The 18862-nt window shown below is 47.8% G+C and overlaps 3 protein-coding genes and 1 non-coding gene across 5 annotated transcripts in view; 2 read left to right on the top strand and 2 right to left on the bottom strand.

Annotated features, from left to right (window-relative positions):
- The window catches only part of PTPMT1 (protein tyrosine phosphatase mitochondrial 1), a 7946-nt gene extending 4002 nt beyond the window's left edge, over window positions 1-3944 (top strand). Inside the window, exons 3-4 of the mRNA XM_032282278.1 lie at window positions 1190-1381; window positions 3601-3944. Coding sequence (XP_032138169.1) covers window positions 1190-1381; window positions 3601-3759 — 351 coding nt within the window. The 3' untranslated portion in view covers window positions 3760-3944. The remainder of the gene's footprint in view (window positions 1-1189; window positions 1382-3600) is intronic.
- Window positions 3945-4655: 711 nt separating this feature from the next.
- KBTBD4 (kelch repeat and BTB domain containing 4) lies at window positions 4656-11961 on the bottom strand. 2 transcript variants are annotated; one of them, XM_032282200.1, is made up of 4 exons: window positions 11792-11961; window positions 10288-10905; window positions 7997-8103; window positions 4656-6232 (listed from the first exon to the last, which is right to left on the bottom strand). In XM_032282200.1, the coding sequence occupies exons 1-4, from the start codon at window positions 11946-11948 to the stop codon at window positions 5372-5374; spliced, it is 1743 nt and encodes a 580-aa protein (XP_032138091.1). In that variant the 5' UTR covers window positions 11949-11961; the 3' UTR covers window positions 4656-5371. The 2 variants fall into 2 exon arrangements, with proteins under 2 accessions (XP_032138091.1, XP_032138092.1); XM_032282201.1 differs by having other exon boundaries at window positions 11687-11869.
- Window positions 8556-8674, bottom strand: LOC116555245. Its single transcript, XR_004270444.1, has one exon. It is a non-coding gene; the product is annotated as a U5 spliceosomal RNA (small nuclear RNA).
- On the top strand, window positions 11875-18276 carry NDUFS3 (NADH:ubiquinone oxidoreductase core subunit S3). Its single transcript, XM_032282277.1, has 7 exons — window positions 11875-12010; window positions 12122-12196; window positions 13361-13458; window positions 13668-13817; window positions 14809-14934; window positions 15070-15189; window positions 18028-18276. Exons 1-7 carry the CDS (start codon window positions 11947-11949, stop codon window positions 18193-18195), a joined length of 801 nt encoding a protein of 266 aa, XP_032138168.1. The 5' UTR covers window positions 11875-11946; the 3' UTR covers window positions 18196-18276.
- Window positions 18277-18862: the final 586 nt, after the last annotated feature.

Raw genomic sequence — 18862 nt, 5'->3', positions numbered from 1 at the left:
GATCTCTTGACCTCGTGATCCACCCGCCTCGGCCTCCCACAGTGCTGGGATTACAGGCTTGAGCCACCGTGCCCGGCCTAAAAAATTTTTTTGAGATGGAGTTTTGCTCTTGTCTCCCAGGCTGGACTGCAATGGTGCGATCTCTGCTCACTGCAACCTCCACCTCCTGTGTTCAACGATTCTCCTGCCTCAGCCTCCCTAGTAGCTGGGGTTATAGGCATCCACTACTATGCCTGGATTTTGTATTAGTAGAGATAGAGTTTCACCACGTTGGCCAGGCTGGTCTTGAACTCCTGACCTCAGGTGATCTACCTGCCTTGGCCTTGCAAAGTATTGGGATTACAAGCATGAGCCACTGCTTCCAGCCGAAATAAAATGTTAAACGTTTGCAGCTGAATTTTTTGCAGCAAAAATATATTGCTAATATTTTGCAGCTAAAGATTCAAGTACCCAAAGGGTACTTTAAGAACATTTTATCTGCCTACGTGATGGCTCACACATGTGATCCCAGCACTTTGGGAGGCCGAGGCGGGCAGATGACCCGAGGTCAGGAGTTCGAGACCAGCTTGGCCAATATGATGAAACCTCATCTCTACTAAAAATACAAAAATTGTGGCTCACACTTGTAATCCTAGCGCTTTGGGAGGCTGAGGTGGGCAGATGACTCAAGGTCAGGAGTTCAAGACCAGCCTGACCAACATGGAGAAACCCCATCTCTACTAAAAATACAAAATTAGCTGGGTGTGGTCGTGCATGCTTGTAATCCCAGCTACTTGGGAGGTTGAGGCAGGAGAATCCCTTGAACCTGGGAGGCAAAGGTTGTAGTGAGCTGGGATTGCACCATTGCATTCCAGCCTGGACAACAAGAGCGAAACTCCATCTCAAAAAAAAAAAAAAAGGAACACTTTATTTAGCCGGGGTAATTCTAACTCAGCATCATAGCTGAGTTTGATGAGAGACCAGGCATTTAGGCTAGCCATTTTAAAGGCATTTCTGTCCTCACCTGGAATGGGGAAAAAAAGCATTTCTGTAAGAAGTTACTATTTTAGAAAACAGGAAACAGTATATTCGCATTGTAGTAAACCCTGAAATTTTCTTATTGCTTTGCTGTCTCTTGGTAGCCCCTCATCATCCCACCCCCATGAGGTTTTCTTTTCGTTCTTTTTCATACTGGTGGACCTGGTTCCAGGATTGGAAGAGACTAGGAGTTGAGCAGCTGCGGCTCAGCACAGTAGACATGACTGGGATCCCCACTTTGGCCAACCTCCAGAAGGGAGTCCAGTTTGCTCTCAAGTACCAGTCGCTGGGCCAATGTGTCTACGTGCATTGTAAGGCTGGGCGTTCCAGGAGTGCCACTATGGTGGCAGCATACCTGATTCAGGTACAGATTTTTCTGCGCCAGGCATCATGGCAAGCGCGTATAAAATCCTAGCACTTTGGGAGGCTGAGGTGGGAGGATGGCTTGGGCTCAGGAGTTTGAGATCAGCCTAGGCAACTGGCAAAACTGTCTCTACAAAAACTACAAAAAGTTAGTTGGGCATGGTGGCGCGCATCTGTAATCCCAGCTACTTGGGAGGCTGAAATGGGAGGATCACTTGAGCCTGTAGGTAGAGGCTGCAGTGAGCTGTGATTTGTGCCACTGCACTCCAGCATGGCCGACAGAGTGAAACCCTGTGTCAAAAAATAAAAAGGTCTTTCTGCTCCCATTTATAGCAGATTTCCAGAACTTCAATAGCATGGTCTACTGGTGGACCTTGTTGGAAGAAGCTACGTGCTTGATTTCAGGCTGTTGGAAGGTGATATGGTATGATGGAAAGCACCTGAGCTTTGTGACAGGCTAACCTCTGCCGCCTGCCAGCTAGGATCAGCAAAAGTGGCTTCTATCTTACGCTGTTTTCTCAAACTAAATGTGTTATGAAGTTTAAAGAAGAAATTACATCAAGTGCTGGCCTACAGCAGGCACTCTAAAAATGGAGCTGCAAAAGATATTGAACCCAGCAAAAGGCTAGAGACACTTATTCTAATATCATGTCAGGAAACAATACCGTAGATAATAGGGCTGATGCATTTTCAGCTTTATAGTACTCAAGTTTCTTCAAGTATTCCAGAGTAAAGTTCTGCATGTTTCTGGAAACAGATTCCAAACTAGATTGTGCCTATTAATTTGCCCTGATTGGCAGGTGGAATGCTGTAAAAATATTTAGGAGAGGGCTGGGCATAGTGGCTCATGCCTGTAATAGCAGCACTTTGGGAGGCTGAGGTGGGCGGATCACCTGGGGTCAGAAATTTGAGAACAGCCTGGCCAACATGGTGAAACCCTGTCTTTACTAAAAATACAAAAATTAGCTAGGTCTCCTGGCACATACCTGTAATCCCAGCTACCTGGGAGGCTGAAGCAGGAGAATCACTGGAACCCGGGAGGCGGAGGCTGGAGTGAGCTGAGATGGCGGTGCCCCTACACTCCAGCCTGGGCAACAGAGCGAGACTCCATCTCAAAAAAACAAAAATTTAGGAGAAACAAATACCCTGTAGTCCGTCATGATTCCCTCTTATCTTGCATCCTTCCAGCTTGACTCATTTTTGTAACCTGAGTTACAAAATGTCTGGTTCCCACAGAGCATTTTCTAAGTCATATGAAGAGCTAAGTCTGGCCTTGTGTTACTGTGGATTAGTGAGTATATGGTTGAATAATACTAAAATTTTGGCCATAAGGACTCTGCTGGAAGCAGGGTCTCAGGAGGGTATTTTGCACCAAGTGAGAATTGAATCTAGCAAGCTAGAAATCTGTATTTTCTTGGTTCTGTTGAGTTATAAACCAATGAGTATTTTTAGGTCATGTTAACCCTCCTAGTTAAATTATAAAAGTACTTGTTTTTCTAGCTATAGTGACAAGTTGCATAAAAACATCTATTGCGTACTCTTTTCCTAGAAATTCCTGTACACAAAAGCCCAGATCGGAGAGGACATGGAGTAGGCCTAGGCAGTATTGAACTAAGGATCTGTTTCCCATGTGTAACTTTCTTCTTCCTGCATTTGGCAGAGCAAGAATTGGGTAGAAACACTGACTTTCCACCTGGCCTGTTGCATAGTATTGTGAGACTGGCTGACTTCAGTGGTTAAAAGTGCTCTCCCATTTATAATACAAGGAGCCTGATTTTTTTTTTTTTTTTGAGACAGAGTTTCACTCTTGCTACCCAGGCTGGAGTGCAATGGCGTGATCTCGGCTCACCGCAACCTCCGCCTCCTGGGTTCAGGCAATTCTCCTGCCTCAACCTCCTGAGTAGCTGGGATTACAGGCACGCGCCACCATGCCCAGCTAATGTTTTTTGTATTTTTAGTAGAGACGGGGTTTCACCATGTTGACCAGGATGGTCTCGATCTCTTGACCTCATGATCCACCCGCCTCGGCCTCCCAAAGTGCTGGGATTACAGGCGTGAGCCACTGCGCCCGGCCTCTAGGAGCATGATTTTTAATGCCTCCAAAATGGAGTTGCCAAATAAATGAAATTCTTGGAGTCCTTTAGCACCTGCTTATGGGTCAAGGGCACCTTGACACCTGCTTTTTTCTTTCTCTGCTGATTTCCCAACCCTGTACTTCAGGTGCACAAGTGGAGTCCAGAGGAGGCTGTAAGAGCCATCGCCAAGATCCGATCGCACATCCACATCAGGCGTGGCCAACTGGATGTTCTTAAAGAGTTCCACAAGCAGATGACTGCAGGGGCAGCAAAGGATGGGACTTTTGACAGTTCAAAGACATGATGTTTATGGATTAGAAAGAACTCAAGATAATCCTGCTTGATACATAATTAAAAAGTTAACAGGACCAACTGGGCTTAAGCCCCGATTTGACGTAACAGAAATGTGCCAATAGGTAACAAGTAATTTTGCTCTCTGTCTTATTTCATTTTCCTGAAATAACACTGTTGTGCGGCTAGAAAGGAAAAGATTTAGTGTGGCTTATATTCATGGGATACAGGATAGGGATGGGGCTATCTTTTTTTTTTTTTTTTTTTTTCTTTTGGAGACAGTTTCACTCTTATTGCCCAGGCTGGAGTGCACTGGTGTGATCTCGGCTCACTGCAACCTCTGCCTCCTGGTTTCCGGCATTTCTCCTGCCTCAGCCTCCAGGAAACTGGGATTATAGGCATGCGCCACCATGCCCTGCTAATTGTTTTGTATTTTTAGTAGAGCTGTGGTTTCTCCATGTTGGTCAGGCTGGTCTTCAACTCCCGACCTCAGGTGATCCACCCACTTCAGCCTCCCAAAGTGCTGGGATTATAGGCATGAGCCACCACACCCAGCCTCTTCTTTCCTTGAATAGGGCTGAAGAAGTATTTCAACAAAAATCTATTATGTGCCCAGTATTGTGCCTAATATTTAGCACCACAACTCAAAAGACATTTAGCACTAGAAAAAAAGAAAGGAGAGACTCAGCTCTGGCTCTTTGCCACTGTCAGAATCTGAGTCTTACAGGCTCTGTGGGGCTGTTCTCACACCTTTGGAGTAGGGATTCTGTATGGAGAAGTGGGAGCATCGGCTGCGGTCAGGACTGCTGCAGACAGCCATGTGATGGTATGAAATGAGTCCCCCTGAGGGAAGGAACCACCCTCACCCCTTCAAAGTCACCCTTTCAGAATTCAACACAGACACATGTATCCCTTCAAAAACTTTTATTTGTATGAACAATTCCTAGCTCTTAGCTTAGAGCTTTTAAAAGAACAGACACCTTATGTATTTGAGTTTGAAAAAAGTTTCTGCTATTAATCAGAAATAATCATTTCTACTTTCTGGCTTACCCCTTGAAATAAGCCAAAAATAAAACAAAAGGTACATTTCCTGACAGATGGATGAGAAAACAATAGAAGGAACATCCTGAATTCTAGAGTTGACTCTTGCTGGTGAAGTACACCTTCAGCTTAGTTCATTCTCCAAAGCAAAGCCTGAAGGAAAACTCTAACACCTAATTCTTTGTGGAAAAATTATTAACTAGCCATTTCACAGGCTACAGAACAAAAGTACAATTGGGTATCTTTCCTTATGTCCTGGGACCAGGGGTGCTTATATTTAACATTGATCAGGTAAAGAGAGGCCGTGCCTAAGGTCTGAGAAGAGGCTTGCTCTAAGCAAGCTGTAGTGAGGCAGAAGATGACCAGGGGATGGCAGAGAACAGGCTGGCCTACTGTCAACCAGCTGAGCAGCAGCAGTCTAAAAAGCCCCAAACAGAACACCTCTATGGGTTCAGGGAAGGGCTGAGGCACTGCCTTTCTAATATGTGCCAAAAAATACATTACTCTGAATTGGAGGCCAGTGGACTTTGAGTTTGGATGGGGAGGGCAAAGCAGTGAGCAGCTCTCCTCCCCTCCCCACAGCCTTAGGCCAACACAAACTGTAAATTGGTAAGCAGCACCTTAATACCTCTTGTGACAGTTACAGCTGAAGTAGCAGGGTCAAGCTTGTAGGTGTTGGCATCCCCCTTTTTATATCGGTCCCGGAAGACATAGATGCTCCCATTACAGCTAGCAATCTTCCAGAGGGATGGGGCAGAGCTCCAAGCCTCAGGAAGGCAAAGCCGGGTGAAGCTGTCTAGCAAGGGATTGTAGCACACCAGGGAGTCCCCTTCAGCAACGATGAACACCAGATCCTTATGCACAGCTGCGTGCATGCGGCCTGCAAAGGGCAGCACATAGGGCTTCACATGGCATTTGTCTGTCTCTGTGTCAAAGCACTGGATGAGTCGGGAAGGTTTGGTAAAGAAGTCCAGATCATTCTCCTCCCCCCCTAGCAAGTAGATGATCCCATTGAGGTTGGCACCAGCAGCCCCTGACACAGCCACCTCTAGCTGGGTTGTCTCTGTCCACACGTTATCACCTACGCGATAATAAATGACTGCATTGGAGAGAGTATCTTGCAGCGTCTTGCCACCCAGTGAATATATGGCATCTTTCCCCGGCACAGACACCAGGGTGTGCTGGAGCCGGTCCCGAGGCAAAGGTGCACACCACTCCCAGTCAACGGTGGCATTGTTACACTTCCACATGCGCCTTGGGATGGACCCTCCCACCACATACAAGTCTCCACCATGCTTGCAGGCCGCAGTGATCTGGTGGCACAAGCTGTTTTGGCCACTCACACTGATGGAGTCATCTTCTGCACAGTGCAAGGACACAGCCAACGAGTGAGTACGAGATGACTCTTTCCCAATCAGGTAAATGTGCACATTCTCCCCAATTTCCTATTGGCAAAATTAAAATTACATGACAGCTATTAAGTTCTAGGCTAAGGCTCAGCTATGACACTGACCCTTAAGATCCTGGCTCTCACACTTGTATCTAGCTTTCACATACTACTCTCTAATTACTGTATGTCATCAGATTCTCCTCTAGTCACTTTCTTTGAGGCAATTTATGCTGGGAAGGAGAATCTGTTGTATTCATCCTTGCAGCTTTTAAAAAGCTCTTATAAGCTGGTGCTTCAGACAAAGGGTGATCAAGATTGTTAACTTGATGAAAGTAGTTCTCAAGGAACTTTGAATGCTCATAGATTGGTGGTTCTGGGGTTACAAAGACATCCTTCCCCCTCAGCCCATACCAACTTAAAGCCAGAGATGACTTATTAAAAAAAAATAAATAAATATAAAAAATTTTAAAAAGAGATGGCTAGGCACGGTGGCTCACACCTGTAAATCCCAGCACTTTGGGAGGCCAACGTGGGCAGATCACCTGAGGTCATGAGTTCAAGACCAGCCTGAACAATATGGTGAAACCCTGGTCTCTACTAAAAATACAATAATTGGCCAAGCATGGTGGTGTGCACCTGTAGTCCCGTCTACTTGGGAGGCGGGGACAGGAGAATTGCTTGAACCTGGGAGGTGGAGGTTGTAGTGAGCCAAGATTGCGCCATTGCACTCCAGCCTGGGCCACAGAACGAGACTCCATCTCAAAAACACAAAACAAAAAAATCCCAAAACCAAAATAGAGACAACCATTCATAACAGCCATCAAAAAGAGGCCAGGTTAGGCCAAGTGCATTGGCTCACACCTGTAATCCCAACCCTTTGGGAAGCCTAAGTGGGCAGATCACCTGAGGTCAGGAGTTCGAGAGCAGCTTGGCCAACATGGTGAAATTAAACATAGTCTCTATTAAAAATACAAAAATTAGGCCGGGCGCAGTGGCTCACGCCTATAATCCCAGCACTTTGGGAGGCCGAGGCGGGTGGATCACGAGGTCAAGAGATCGAGACCATCCTGGTCAACATGGTGAAACCCCGTCTCTACTAAAAATACAAAAAATTAGCTGGGCATGGTGGTGTGTGCTTGTAATCCCAGCTACTCAGCGGGCTGAGGCAGGAGAATTGCCTGAACCTAGAAGGCGGAGGTTGCGGTGAGCTGAGATCGCGCCATTGCACTCCAGCCTGGGTAACAAGAGTGAAACTCCGTCTCAAAAAAAAAAAAAAAAAAAAAAAAATTAGCTGGGCGTGGTGGTAGGTGCCTGAAATCCCAGCTATTCAGAAGGCTGAGGCAGGAGAGTCGCTTGAACCCAGGAGGTAGGGGTTGCAGTGAGCCAAGATTGCACCACTGCACTCTAGCCTAGGTGATGAGCGAAACTCCATCTCATCAGAAAAATAAATAAGGCCAGGTAGGTCAGGCACAGTGGCTCACACTGTAATCCCAGCACTTTCGGAGGCAAAGGCCAGTGGATCACCTGAGGTTAGGCGTTTGAAACCAGCCTGGCCATCATGGTAAAATCCCATCTCTACTAAAAATACAAAAATTAGCTGGGTGTGGTGACAGCACTTAATCCCAGTTACTCAGGAGGCTGAGGCAGAAGAATAGCCTGAAACTGGGAGGTGGAGCTTGCAGTGAGCTGAGATCATGCCACTGCACTCCAGCCTGGGTGACAGATCACAAATCCGTCTCCAAAAAAAAAGGCCAGGTTTAACTGATGGCCAGAACCCATGGAGAGTATGCAGTCTTAACAATTAAGATATTTGCCTTACCTTCAAGCTTGTCCTGAGTGACTCTGCAAACGCCTCTCTTTCCTCTTTATTAAAGTTGATCCAGGCTTCTATTGCCTCTGTTGGGTTCTGAGAACATGGAACTCCATCTGTGAGAGTCAGAGGAAAGGCATTGTCAATGACAATCCAAGAGAGAAATTCAGAGAAAGGGACTTTAAAGATGCGAACCACTTTATTAGACTACCACTGGGCATGCATATATATTCACATACATGAAATTAACCTAAAATTGCCTTTTTTTTTTTTTTTTGAGGCAGGGTCTCACTCTGTCACTCAGGCAGGAGTGCAATCATGGTCATCATAGCCTCAACCTCCCAGGCTCAAGGAATCCTGCTTCAGCCTCCCAAGTAGCTGCAACTACAGGTGCATGCCACCAGGCCAGGCTATTTTCTTATTTTCTGTAGAGACAAGGTCTCACTATGTTGTCCAGGCTGGTCTTAAACTCCTGGTATCAAGTGATCCTCCCTCCTTGGCCTTCCAAAGTGCTGAGATTACAGGCATGAGCCACTATGCCTGGTGTGCCTTGCCTTTTTTTAAAGATTGTCTCAGGTGTTATATGAGGCCTCAAAAAATTGGGTAAAGACTCATAACTGTTTCTCTCCATGGAAATCTTTAGTAAAAGGCAAAAGATTTATACAATCTGAAGAGAAACCAGAGTATGTACCCTGCTTTTTAAAATCAAAATAGATGGCTCAATATGCTCCCATCTGCCATGGACGCAACCTAGCAGGCTGTAGACCACCTTTTTTTTTTTTTTTTGAGATGGAGTCTCACTCTGTCGCCCAGGCTGGAGTGCAATGGCACAATCTCGGCTCACTGCAACCTCCACCTCCCAGGTTCAAGCAATTCTCCTGCCTCAGCCTGCTGAGTATCTGGGATTCCAGGTATGCACCACCACGCCCAGCTAATTTTTTTGTATTTGTAGTAGAGACAGGCTTCTGACCATGTTGGTTAGGGTGGTCTTGAACTCCTGATCTCAGGTGATCTGCCCACCTCAGCCTCCCAAAGTGCTGGGATTACAGACATGAGCCACTAAGTCCAGCCACTTTTTTTTTTTGAGACAGAGTTTTGTTCTGTTGCCCAGCCTGGAGTGCAGTGGCGCAGTCTGGGCTCACTGCAACCTCTGTCTCCGGGTTCAGGTGATTGTCCTGCCTCAGCCTCCCAAAGTGCTGGGATTACAGGCGTAAGCCACCACGCCTGGCTGAGCCCACACCTTAAATATGGTTATATCTCACTTGCTGGATCAGGATTGTTTGTTTCCTAATTTTAGCCCATCACTAAAAAAGTTTTTAGGCCAGGCTCAGTGGGCTCATGCCTGTAATCCCAACACTTTGGGAGGCCGAGGTGGATGGATCACTTGAGGTCAGGAGTTTGGGACCAGCCTAACCAACATGGAAAAACGCTGTCTCTATTAAAAATACAAAATTAAGGCCAGGCGCGGTGGCTCAAGCCTGTAATCCCAGCACTTTGGGAGGCCGAGGCGGGTGGATCATGAGGTCAAGAGATCGAGACCATCCTGGTCAACATGGTGAAACCCCGTCTCTACTAAAAATACAAAAAATTAGCTGGGCATGGTGGTGCGTGCCTGTAATCCCAGCTACTCAGGAGGCTGAGGCAGGAGAATTGCCTGAACCCAGGAGGCGGAGGTTGCGGTGAGCCGAGATCGCGCCATTGCACTCCAGCCTGGGTAACAAGAGCGAAACTCCGTCTCAAAAAAAAAAAATAAATAAAAATAAAAATACAAAATTAGCCAGATGTGGTGGCGCATGCCTGGAATCCCAGCTACTTGGGAGGTTGAAGCAGGAGAATCACTTGAACCCGGCAGGTGGGGGTTGCAGTGAGCCGAGATCACGCCAGTGCACTCCAACCTGGGGAACAAGAGCTGAAATCTGTCTCAAAAAAAAAAAAAAAAAAAAAGTTTTTAGTCTTAGATATCTTGCCTCATCACCAATTTACATAGGTAAGTGGACCCACAGGGACATGCAAAGTACAGGAGTAATTAGAGTATAATACAAATTACTCCTCACAACTTTGTGTGTGGTCAAGTGTTGTGCTTTCAATTTCCTGGCTTCTTCCTCTAACACACTGTGTCTCTGACAGCAGTTACAGTATCCCAACTCAATCTCTCTGGGCGAGTTATCTCAGTAAGAATGTAGGAATAATAATGTAAACTAACACCAGGAAGTTTGACGGTTTCTTTCTCCTAGACTAGAACATTCACTAAACATCATAGCCAAGTGACTGGGTATGATGTGTCCCTTTCCTAAACTTACCCGAGATGATATCTGTGAGTAGGTGGTGGGGCAAGTGGAGGAATTCCTCTGTATTCTGCAGCTGGGCCAGGTGGGTCTTGGCACAGTGTTTGGCAGCAGTATAGAGCTCAGGATCACTGTGCCGATCTGCCAGCCACATCACCTGAAGGCAGTTTCCCACTTGCACTGTGCGGGCCAAAAACCGAGAGCATTCCTCAAAGAGAGATGTCAGCTGATACATGTCTGACACCTCATAAATTTCCTGTAACTCTTCAGCTCGAAGTTTCACAGTCCCATGGTAGATATAATCAACCAGGAGCTGGAAAACAGATTCGCTGACATCCTGCAGCACAATCACTCGGTTGTGGGCCTCCTTCAGGTTGGAAGTGAACATGGATCGAAAGAAGCAGCTCTGAGCTGAGAGGACCAGCCGATGGAGCTGAAACTCCCGACCTTCCACCGAAATGGTGACATCAGCAAAGAGCTCCTCCTCCAGACACAGTTTCATGATGCCTTGAGCCACGCGGCCTGAGTGTGACCGATCTTTGAAAGTGTAGTTCACAAAGTAGTTTTCATCCATGGATGCTCCAGGCTCCTCTGGTGATTCCATGCTAGCCAATTTCTCTCTCTGCCAGCTGTCTGCAAAGCAACACCACCTTGAGTAACTTGAGGAATTCACAGCCATAGTCTGTGAATCCAACTGGCCAGCTCAGTAAGGAAAAAGTAAGAACAAAGTGGGTCCAGATTGCCCTTAGTCCTGGCCCTGCCCATGATGTCCCTGACGCTATCCTTTAACCAAAGCTAGGTTCATTCTCTCCAGTGGTGTCCCTCCACTAACGAAATAAAAGTTCCAACTCTGGGTGTTTTCCTAAAAAAACACGGAATAATTCCTTTCCGTGATGTTAACAAAGGACTTGGGATTTAGGTCAATATATGACAGCAAAGGGCTGGGGAAGGTCTGTGAACGTAAAAGCCTAACCAAATAACTGGGGCATAGAACTAGTGAAGCTCAGGGGCAGTAGAATCAGACAAAAAGGACCCCCTGCCCCGGCCTAGTGGCCAGGTCCTCTCTTGCCCCGCGCATGGAGTTCAGACGCTCCAATATGAGGCCTAGTCTGGGGTATCCGTCGGTCTCACATTTGCTCTCTTCTGGGCTGCTTCCCCTACAGTTCCCCACTCGCTCGAATGACTCCCTATGGCTGCGTCCCAGAACTCGAGTCCAGCCGCCCCCTGGCCGAGGCACTAGGAGGCCCATCGCCCAGTTGTCCCCGCTCCACCTAAAGTCGCCTGGGAAACGGTCGCCAGGGAAACCGTTCTTCCTGCTCAGGCCCGCCAGCCCTCGTCAGAAGCTTGGCTCAGAGAGCGGGGGAGGAGTGTGGAGCATAGAACTCAGAACGCCCGCCCCCTCACATCCTCTCACCCGTCTGGTTCTTCAGCGTCCTCGCCTTCTCTCCAGGCTCTGCCACACGGAGCTAGGACTACGCTCACCTCACGGTTCCCCTACCTGCCTGTCTCGCTTTCTCACCTGCGTTCCCTCCTTTCATCCCGGATCCCGGAACCTCTGCTTCCGGCTCCACGTCCGCCCGGAAGAAGATCTGCTGCACATTTCCGCTTCCGGTCCGTGCCCTTGCGGCTTCGTGTCCTGCGGTCTTTTCTTCCGCTGCCTTGTGTCCGGGGAACATGGCGGCGTTGGCAACCAGACTCTGGTGGCGCGGGATCGTGGGGGCCGCGGCGCTGACCAGGGGTGAGCAGGGGCAGCCAGCTGAGACCAGGGTCAGGAGCAGCGGCGCGCCCAGCGGAGAGAGCTCCTCAGGCCTCACCCCGTGCTTTTGTGCCTTTTAATCTCCCTGTGCAGGGGCTGGGCGACCCTCGGTTCTGTTGCCGGTGAGGCGTGAGAGCGCCGGGGCCGACACGGGGGCCGACACGCGCCGTGAGTATGTGCGGGCAGCGCTCTTCTTTGAACTACTGGCGGGGGGGGCCCTAGATGCCTGTCCTTGCCCTAGGATGCCCTTCCCTGCGTCCCCCTGGCAAATCTTGGAGACCTGACTGCAGTGGTCTTCTCCCTGCATTAAGAATCGAGCCTTCCCTGTGCCCTTAGGGCTCTCTGTTATGGCCCTGATTGTCCCTTGTCCGTTTCAATGATCCTTTTTTGTCTGATTAAACTGTCAGCTCTTTGAATGCTAGCAATGAAACCTTTAGGCCCCAGAGCCCTGTAATAACAGTACCTCACGTTAATTGAGGGCTTAATGTGTGCCTGGCACCTCATTAAGCGTTTTAGTGAGATCATCTTTCGTCCTCACAACAGCCTTATGGGGTAGATAGTATCTTACCCTTCTTACTACAGATCAGAAAACAAGTCCATCTTACCCTTCTTACTACAGATCAGAAAACAAGTCCAAAGAATTAAACTGCCTAGGGTCACAGACCTAGTGAATGACAAAGCAGGCCTGCCTGTTGCCAAAGGCAGAGAACACCTAAACATTATTCCGTAGCTTGTGATGTGTGAGTGCTCAGTGGTTTAGGGTTGCATGAGTATGGACATACTACATTACAGCCAAAATACCGGACTGTGAGTTATGAGACCTGGCATTTCCCCTTTTCTGGGCCTCAGTTTTCTCATTGATTACCCCCTCCCAAAAAAAAAAAAAAGGTTTCAAGGAGACAGTGTGTGAGGGATCTTCAAGCCCTGAAGTTCTTGAGAAACTGGTATAAACTTAAGTGCTAAGGAGATACAGAGAAGCAAAAGTTTGGTTCCCATCTTCAAAAGAGCTCTTATTCTGATAGGAGAACTGAGACTGCTACTTTAGCAGAAATGCAGGCATTGTGAAGGATGAACCATGGAATAGTTTTGAGAAGAGGCAAATGCCCCAGCTGCTGTAGTAAGAGTCTTTCTGAGGACTGTGTAGTTAAGGTGGCATTTTCTCCAAGTTTTCATCACTCTATTCCCTGGAAGGGAAATCTTTCACATGCATCTTTCCCAAGGTGCCGCAGAGAGCCTTTCCTGATTTGACATCCCTTACAAGCCCAAGAAACTGGATGCAGGGCTGGCTTTTGCCTTCTCTATTTCTTTGTTAAATATGCCTTTTCCTTCCAGCCACTGTCAGACCACGGAATGATGCGGCCCACAAGCAGCTCTCAGCTTTTGGAGAGTATCTGGCTGAAATCCTGCCCAAGTATGTCCAGCAAGTTCAGGTAATCCTTACTGTTATTTGGAGCTGGGCCAAGAAAGAACCATATTCTCAGGGCATGTGGGAGTGGGCAGACTAGTGTCAAAGACACTACAAACTCCTCCATCCCAAGCTTGTACTTTTCTTTCAACATTAAACCAGGTGACTGCAGCTGAAGTTAGCTGTTCCCTCAGTAGCTCTTTGTTCCCTCTCCCCTCCCTTCCATGTGTGCAGGTGTCCTTATTCAATGAGTTAGAGATCTGTATCCATCCTGATGGCATCATCCCAGTGCTGACTTTCCTCAAGGATCACACCAATGCACAGTTCAAATCCCTGGCTGACTTGACAGCAGTGGACATCCCAACTCGGCAGAACCGTTTTGAGGTCAGTCTGGAGATCTGAGAAGGTTTGGGGGTAGCTCTGTCACCAGGCTAGAGTGCAGTGGTGCCATATTGGCTCAGTGCAACCTCCGCCTCCCAGTTCAAGAGATTCCCCTGCCTCAGCCTCCCGAGTAGCTGGGACTCTAGGCACACACCACTGTGCCTGGCTAATTTTTGTATTTTTTTTAGTAGAAATGGGGTTTCACTATGTTGGCCGGGATGCTCTCCTGACCTTGTGATCTGCCCGCCTTGGCCTCCCCAAAGTGCTGGAATTATAGGCGTGAGCCACCGCTCCCGGCCTTTGTTTAATCTTTATGAGCTTTAGTTTTCTTACCTGGAAAATAAATATAAAGCTGCCCCTATCTTATAGAATGGTTATAAGGATCCAATGAGATAGTTCAAGTAACTTGCTAGCACACTCTAAGTTCTCAATACATATAGCTATTAATATGTTACTGATTATCTACTGTTTGCCAGACCCTGGGATGGAGAGAGAAATAACACTAAGTATTTGTCCTTCAGGAGTTCCCCACACTCTGGTGAAGGAGAAAGACATCCAAACAGCTTACTGTAGTAACATCTAGTACATAGGATATTAGAGGGTGCTTTAAGAAAACTGCAAATCAACAGGAAGTTGGGCAACACCCAAAGAAGACCAAAAAAAAAAAAAAAAAAAGCAGGAGGGGCACTTGGCCCTGTCTGGGAGGCTTCTTTGGAGAGAGAGTTTGTGCTGAATCTTAACACATGAGCAGGCGGTCAGGAATTAGCCTTGGTGAGGGTTGGTGTGAGGTGGACCAGGGAAATATTCCAGACAAACGGAATAGCATGAGGAAACACAGGCATGCTGACATGCTAAGCTACAGCTGTGGCCTGGGCCTTTGGAAGTAGTTGTAAGCATAGGGAAAGCTTGAGGTTTGAGGTTCAGAATAGAAGGTATGGTCACAGGGCAGAACTCTCCCAACCAGGGAGATTTCCCAACAATCTGTTCTCCCTAGATTGTCTACAACCTGTTGTCTCTGCGCTTCAACTCACGGATCCGTGTGAAGACCTACACAGATGAGCTGACACCCATTGAGTCCATTACCTCTGTGTTCAAGGCAGCCAACTGGTATGAAAGGGAGGTGAGTTACTGCACATGGTGGACCTGCCTCTGGGCCAGAGTTGCAGAACTGGTTGACACTGTGGAATGCAGTGTAGCCCCCTTACCCTGTTGTTAGTCTTGATGGATTGGCTGCCTGAGGGCCTCTCTTTCCTAGGTCTGGGACATGTTTGGAGTCTTCTTTGTTAATCACCCTGATCTAAGAAGGATCCTGACAGATTATGGCTTCGAGGGACATCCTTTCCGGAAAGACTTCCCTCTATCTGGCTATGTCGAGGTAGGAGCCTTGGAACTGAGATGGACAGCAGCCTCAGGGAGGGACTTGCAGGGAACCCAAGGGATCCCTGGGGATGGCAGGAAATATGGTCTGTGGGTTGTGGTGGTTTAAGAGCATGGGCCCTGGATTCAGATCCTAGATTCATTTTTGTAACCTGGGGCAAGCTACTTGGTGGTTTGACTGTGACTCAGCTTTCTCTCTTTTTTTTTTTTTTAAGACAGAGTCTTACTCTGTCGCCTGGACTGTGGACTGGAGTGCAGTGGTGCAATCTCAGCTCACTGCAACCTCCGCCTCCTGGGTTCAAGTGATCCTCCTACCTCAGCCTCCTGAGTAAGTGGGACTACAGGCGCCCACCACCATGCCCAGCTAATTTTTGTATTTTTAGTAGAGACTGGGTTTCACCATATTGGCCAGGCTGGTCTCAAACTCTTGACCTTGTGATCCACCTGCCTCAGTCTCCCAGTGTGCTGGGATTACAAGAGTGAGCCACTGCATCTGGCCAGTTTTCTCATCTTGAAATGGCAATAATAATAGCACTTAAACTAATGTATTTGTGGCAAACATTAAATAACGTATATAGGCTCATTCCTGTAATCCCAGCACTTTGGGAGGCCAAGACAGGAGGAGTGCTTAAGTCCAGGAGTTTGAGAACAGCCTGGACAACATGGCAAAACCTCATCTCTGCAAAAAAAAAAAATACAAAAACTAGCAGGGCATGGTGGTGCATACCTGTGGTCCCAACTGCTTAAGAGGCTGAGGTGGGAGGATCACTTGAGCCCAGGAGGTGGAGGTTGCAGTGAGCTGAGATCACACCACCGCTCTCCAGACTGGGCAACAGAGTGAGACCCTGTCCTGAATAAATAAATGATGTATGTATGAAGGCTGGTGTATTGTAAAGGCTCAATTGATGCTGTGTGTGTGTGTGTCAGGGTCTTACTCTGTCATCCAAGCTGGAGAGCAGTGGTACGATCACAGCTCACTGCAGTCTACCTCCCAGGCTCAAGTGATCCTCCCACCTCTCAGCCCTCTGAGTGTCTTGGAATACAGGCATGCACCATCACGCCCGGCAAATTTTTGTATTTTTTGTAGAGATGGGGTTTCTCCATGTTGCCCAGACTGGTCTCGAATTCCTGAGCTCAAGCCATCTGCCCTCCTTGGGCAGATTAGTTACTAAAGGCGTTAGTTACCGCACCTGGCCAATGTTATCCATTATGGTAATAATCATTTTAATGATCAAGGTAACCTTGAGGACACAGTCTGTCCCTAAAACATGGAAGTAGAGGATTATTTTACCCTGCCTTGAGTCTCTGGGAAAGTAGTGACAGGGAAGACGCCAAATGTTTAGCCCTCAAAAATTATCTCTGAAGTGGGACCAGTAACATGTGAATAAAGAATTTCAGTGGTGCTGCAGATTGTTTATTTGCAGGAAGATAATGTGTTATATTATCACTCGTGAATTTTTTTTTTTTTTTTTTTTTTTTTTTTTGAGACGGAGTTTCACTCCTGTTACCCAGGCTGGAGTGCAATGGCGCGATCTCGGCTCACCGCAACCTCCGCCTCCTGGGTTCAGGCAATTCTCCTGCCTCAGCCTCCTGAGCAGCTGGGACTAGAGGCATGCGCCACCATGCCCGGCTAATTTTTTGTATTTTTAGTAGAGACGGGGTTTCACCATGTTGACCAGGATGGTCTCGATCTCTTGACCTCGTGATCCACCCGCCTCGGCCTCCCAAAGTGCTGGGATTACAGGCTTGAGCCACCGCGCCCGGCCTATCACTCGTGAATTTTATAGCAAAGTAACTGTTTAGAAATGCTGAGACATTAGACTTGGATTTTTGGGTACAAAAAAAAAAAAAAGAAAAGAAATGCTAGCCGGGCGCGGTGGCTCAAGCCTGTAATCCCAGCACTTTGGGAGGCCGAGGCGGGTGGATCACGAGGTCAAGAGATCGAGACCATCCTGGTCAACACGGTGAAACCCCGTCTCTACTAAAAATACAAAAAATTAGCTGGGCATGGTGGCGCGTGCCTATAATCCCAGCTACTGAGGAGGTTGAGGCAGGAGAATTGCCTGAACCCAGGAGGCGGAGGTGGCGGTGAGCCGATATCGCATCATTGCACTCCAGCCTGGGTAACAAGAGCGAAACTCCGTCCCCAAAAAAAAAAAAAAAAAAAAGAAATGCTGAGACGTGGTGCTCCAGGCCTGCTCCTTTAGTCCCCAGGCACTCCTGCTGTGATAGTGCTTTGCATGCGCCTAGTTTCCTCTTGGGCTACTTCTGGGCAGGGCTGTCTCCCTTGCTTCTCCCTTTCACCCCACTCCTGCTATCTTATCTGCCTCACCTGGTTTGCCTCTTCACTCTAGCACCTGATGATCCTTACCTTATCCATTTGACCCTCCAGTAACAAGAAAAGCTATGTCAAATGTACTGCTTTAGATCTGGACAGTGAATATGCCAAGGGCACAGGGCCTGAGGTTGTGTATCTGCCAGTTTAGGTTTACTCTTTTCAGTCACCGACTACTCCCTAATCCTAGGCAAATGCTTACCATTACCCCTTATAAGAGTGTTTGCGTGGGTGAGCAGAGTCAGTTCAGACCTCATGATGTGGGAGTGGTTAGCAGGGCATGAGAGGTATCCTACATTTTGGAATCACACACTCTAGCTGGTTGGAATGTGATCTGATGCGTAACAGGTGTGGATGGAGACTTAATGACAGGCTGGAACAGGAGTCAGTGATGGACACGAACTGGGCTGGGGAAATAACCCACAGCCTTGTGAAAGTAGGTTCCTTTGTAGCTATGTTAAGGACTTCCTCAGTGCTCAAGCCTGCCTTTTGTTCCTGCAGTTACGCTATGACGATGAGGTGAAGCGAGTGGTGGCAGAGCCAGTGGAGTTGGCCCAAGAGTTCCGCAAATTTGACCTGAACAGCCCCTGGGAGGCTTTTCCAGTCTATCGCCAACCCCCGGAGAGTCTCAAGCTTGAAGCGGGGGACAAGAAGCCTGAAGCCAAGTAGCTCCAGGGAAGGCGTGTGGATCCTAGAAAGCCCCTTATCTATAATTGAGTGTCCATGTAAATAAATTCCTACTTAGACTCACCACTTCGTGTGTTTGTATAATGGGGAGAAGTGATACTTTGATGGGGGACACAGGCAAGCAGGGGTGTCTCCCTGCTCCCTTAGAAAGACACTACTAAACCAGGGAGTCTTTTATGTTTTTTTGAGATGGAATCTCGCTGTCACCCAGACTGGAGTACAGTGGTGCTGTCTCGGCTCACTGCAACCTCCATCTCCCAGGCTCAAGCGATTCTCCCACCTCAGCCTCCTGAGAAGCTGGGACTACAGATTACCACACTCAGCTAATTTTTGTATTTTTTGCAGAGATGGTGTTTCACCATGTTGCCCAGGCTAGTCTCGAACCCCTGGCCTCAAGTGATTCACCAACATCAGCGTCCCAAAGTGGTGGGATTATAGGCATGAGCCACTATGCCTGGCCACATGTATTTCTGAGAGGGATTCTGGAGCTGTAATCAAAAGTTCTCATAGTCCACAGGGCTCAGGATGGGTGTGGCATGGTAGCCCATCACTCTTGATCTATAGGCATCTTCCTGGTTTTTGGCCTGAGCTGAGAAATGGTGGAGTTTTTTTTGAGACAAGGTCTTCTCTGTCACCCAGGCTATAGTGA

Source organism: Sapajus apella, unplaced genomic scaffold (assembly GCF_009761245.1).
Source record: "Sapajus apella isolate SASKATOON/1434 unplaced genomic scaffold, GSC_monkey_1.0 scaffold14, whole genome shotgun sequence".
Taxonomy (NCBI): Eukaryota; Metazoa; Chordata; class Mammalia; order Primates; family Cebidae; genus Sapajus; species Sapajus apella.
Note: the sequence above shows the minus strand (reverse complement) of the source record. Positions and strands in the feature narration are given on the sequence as shown.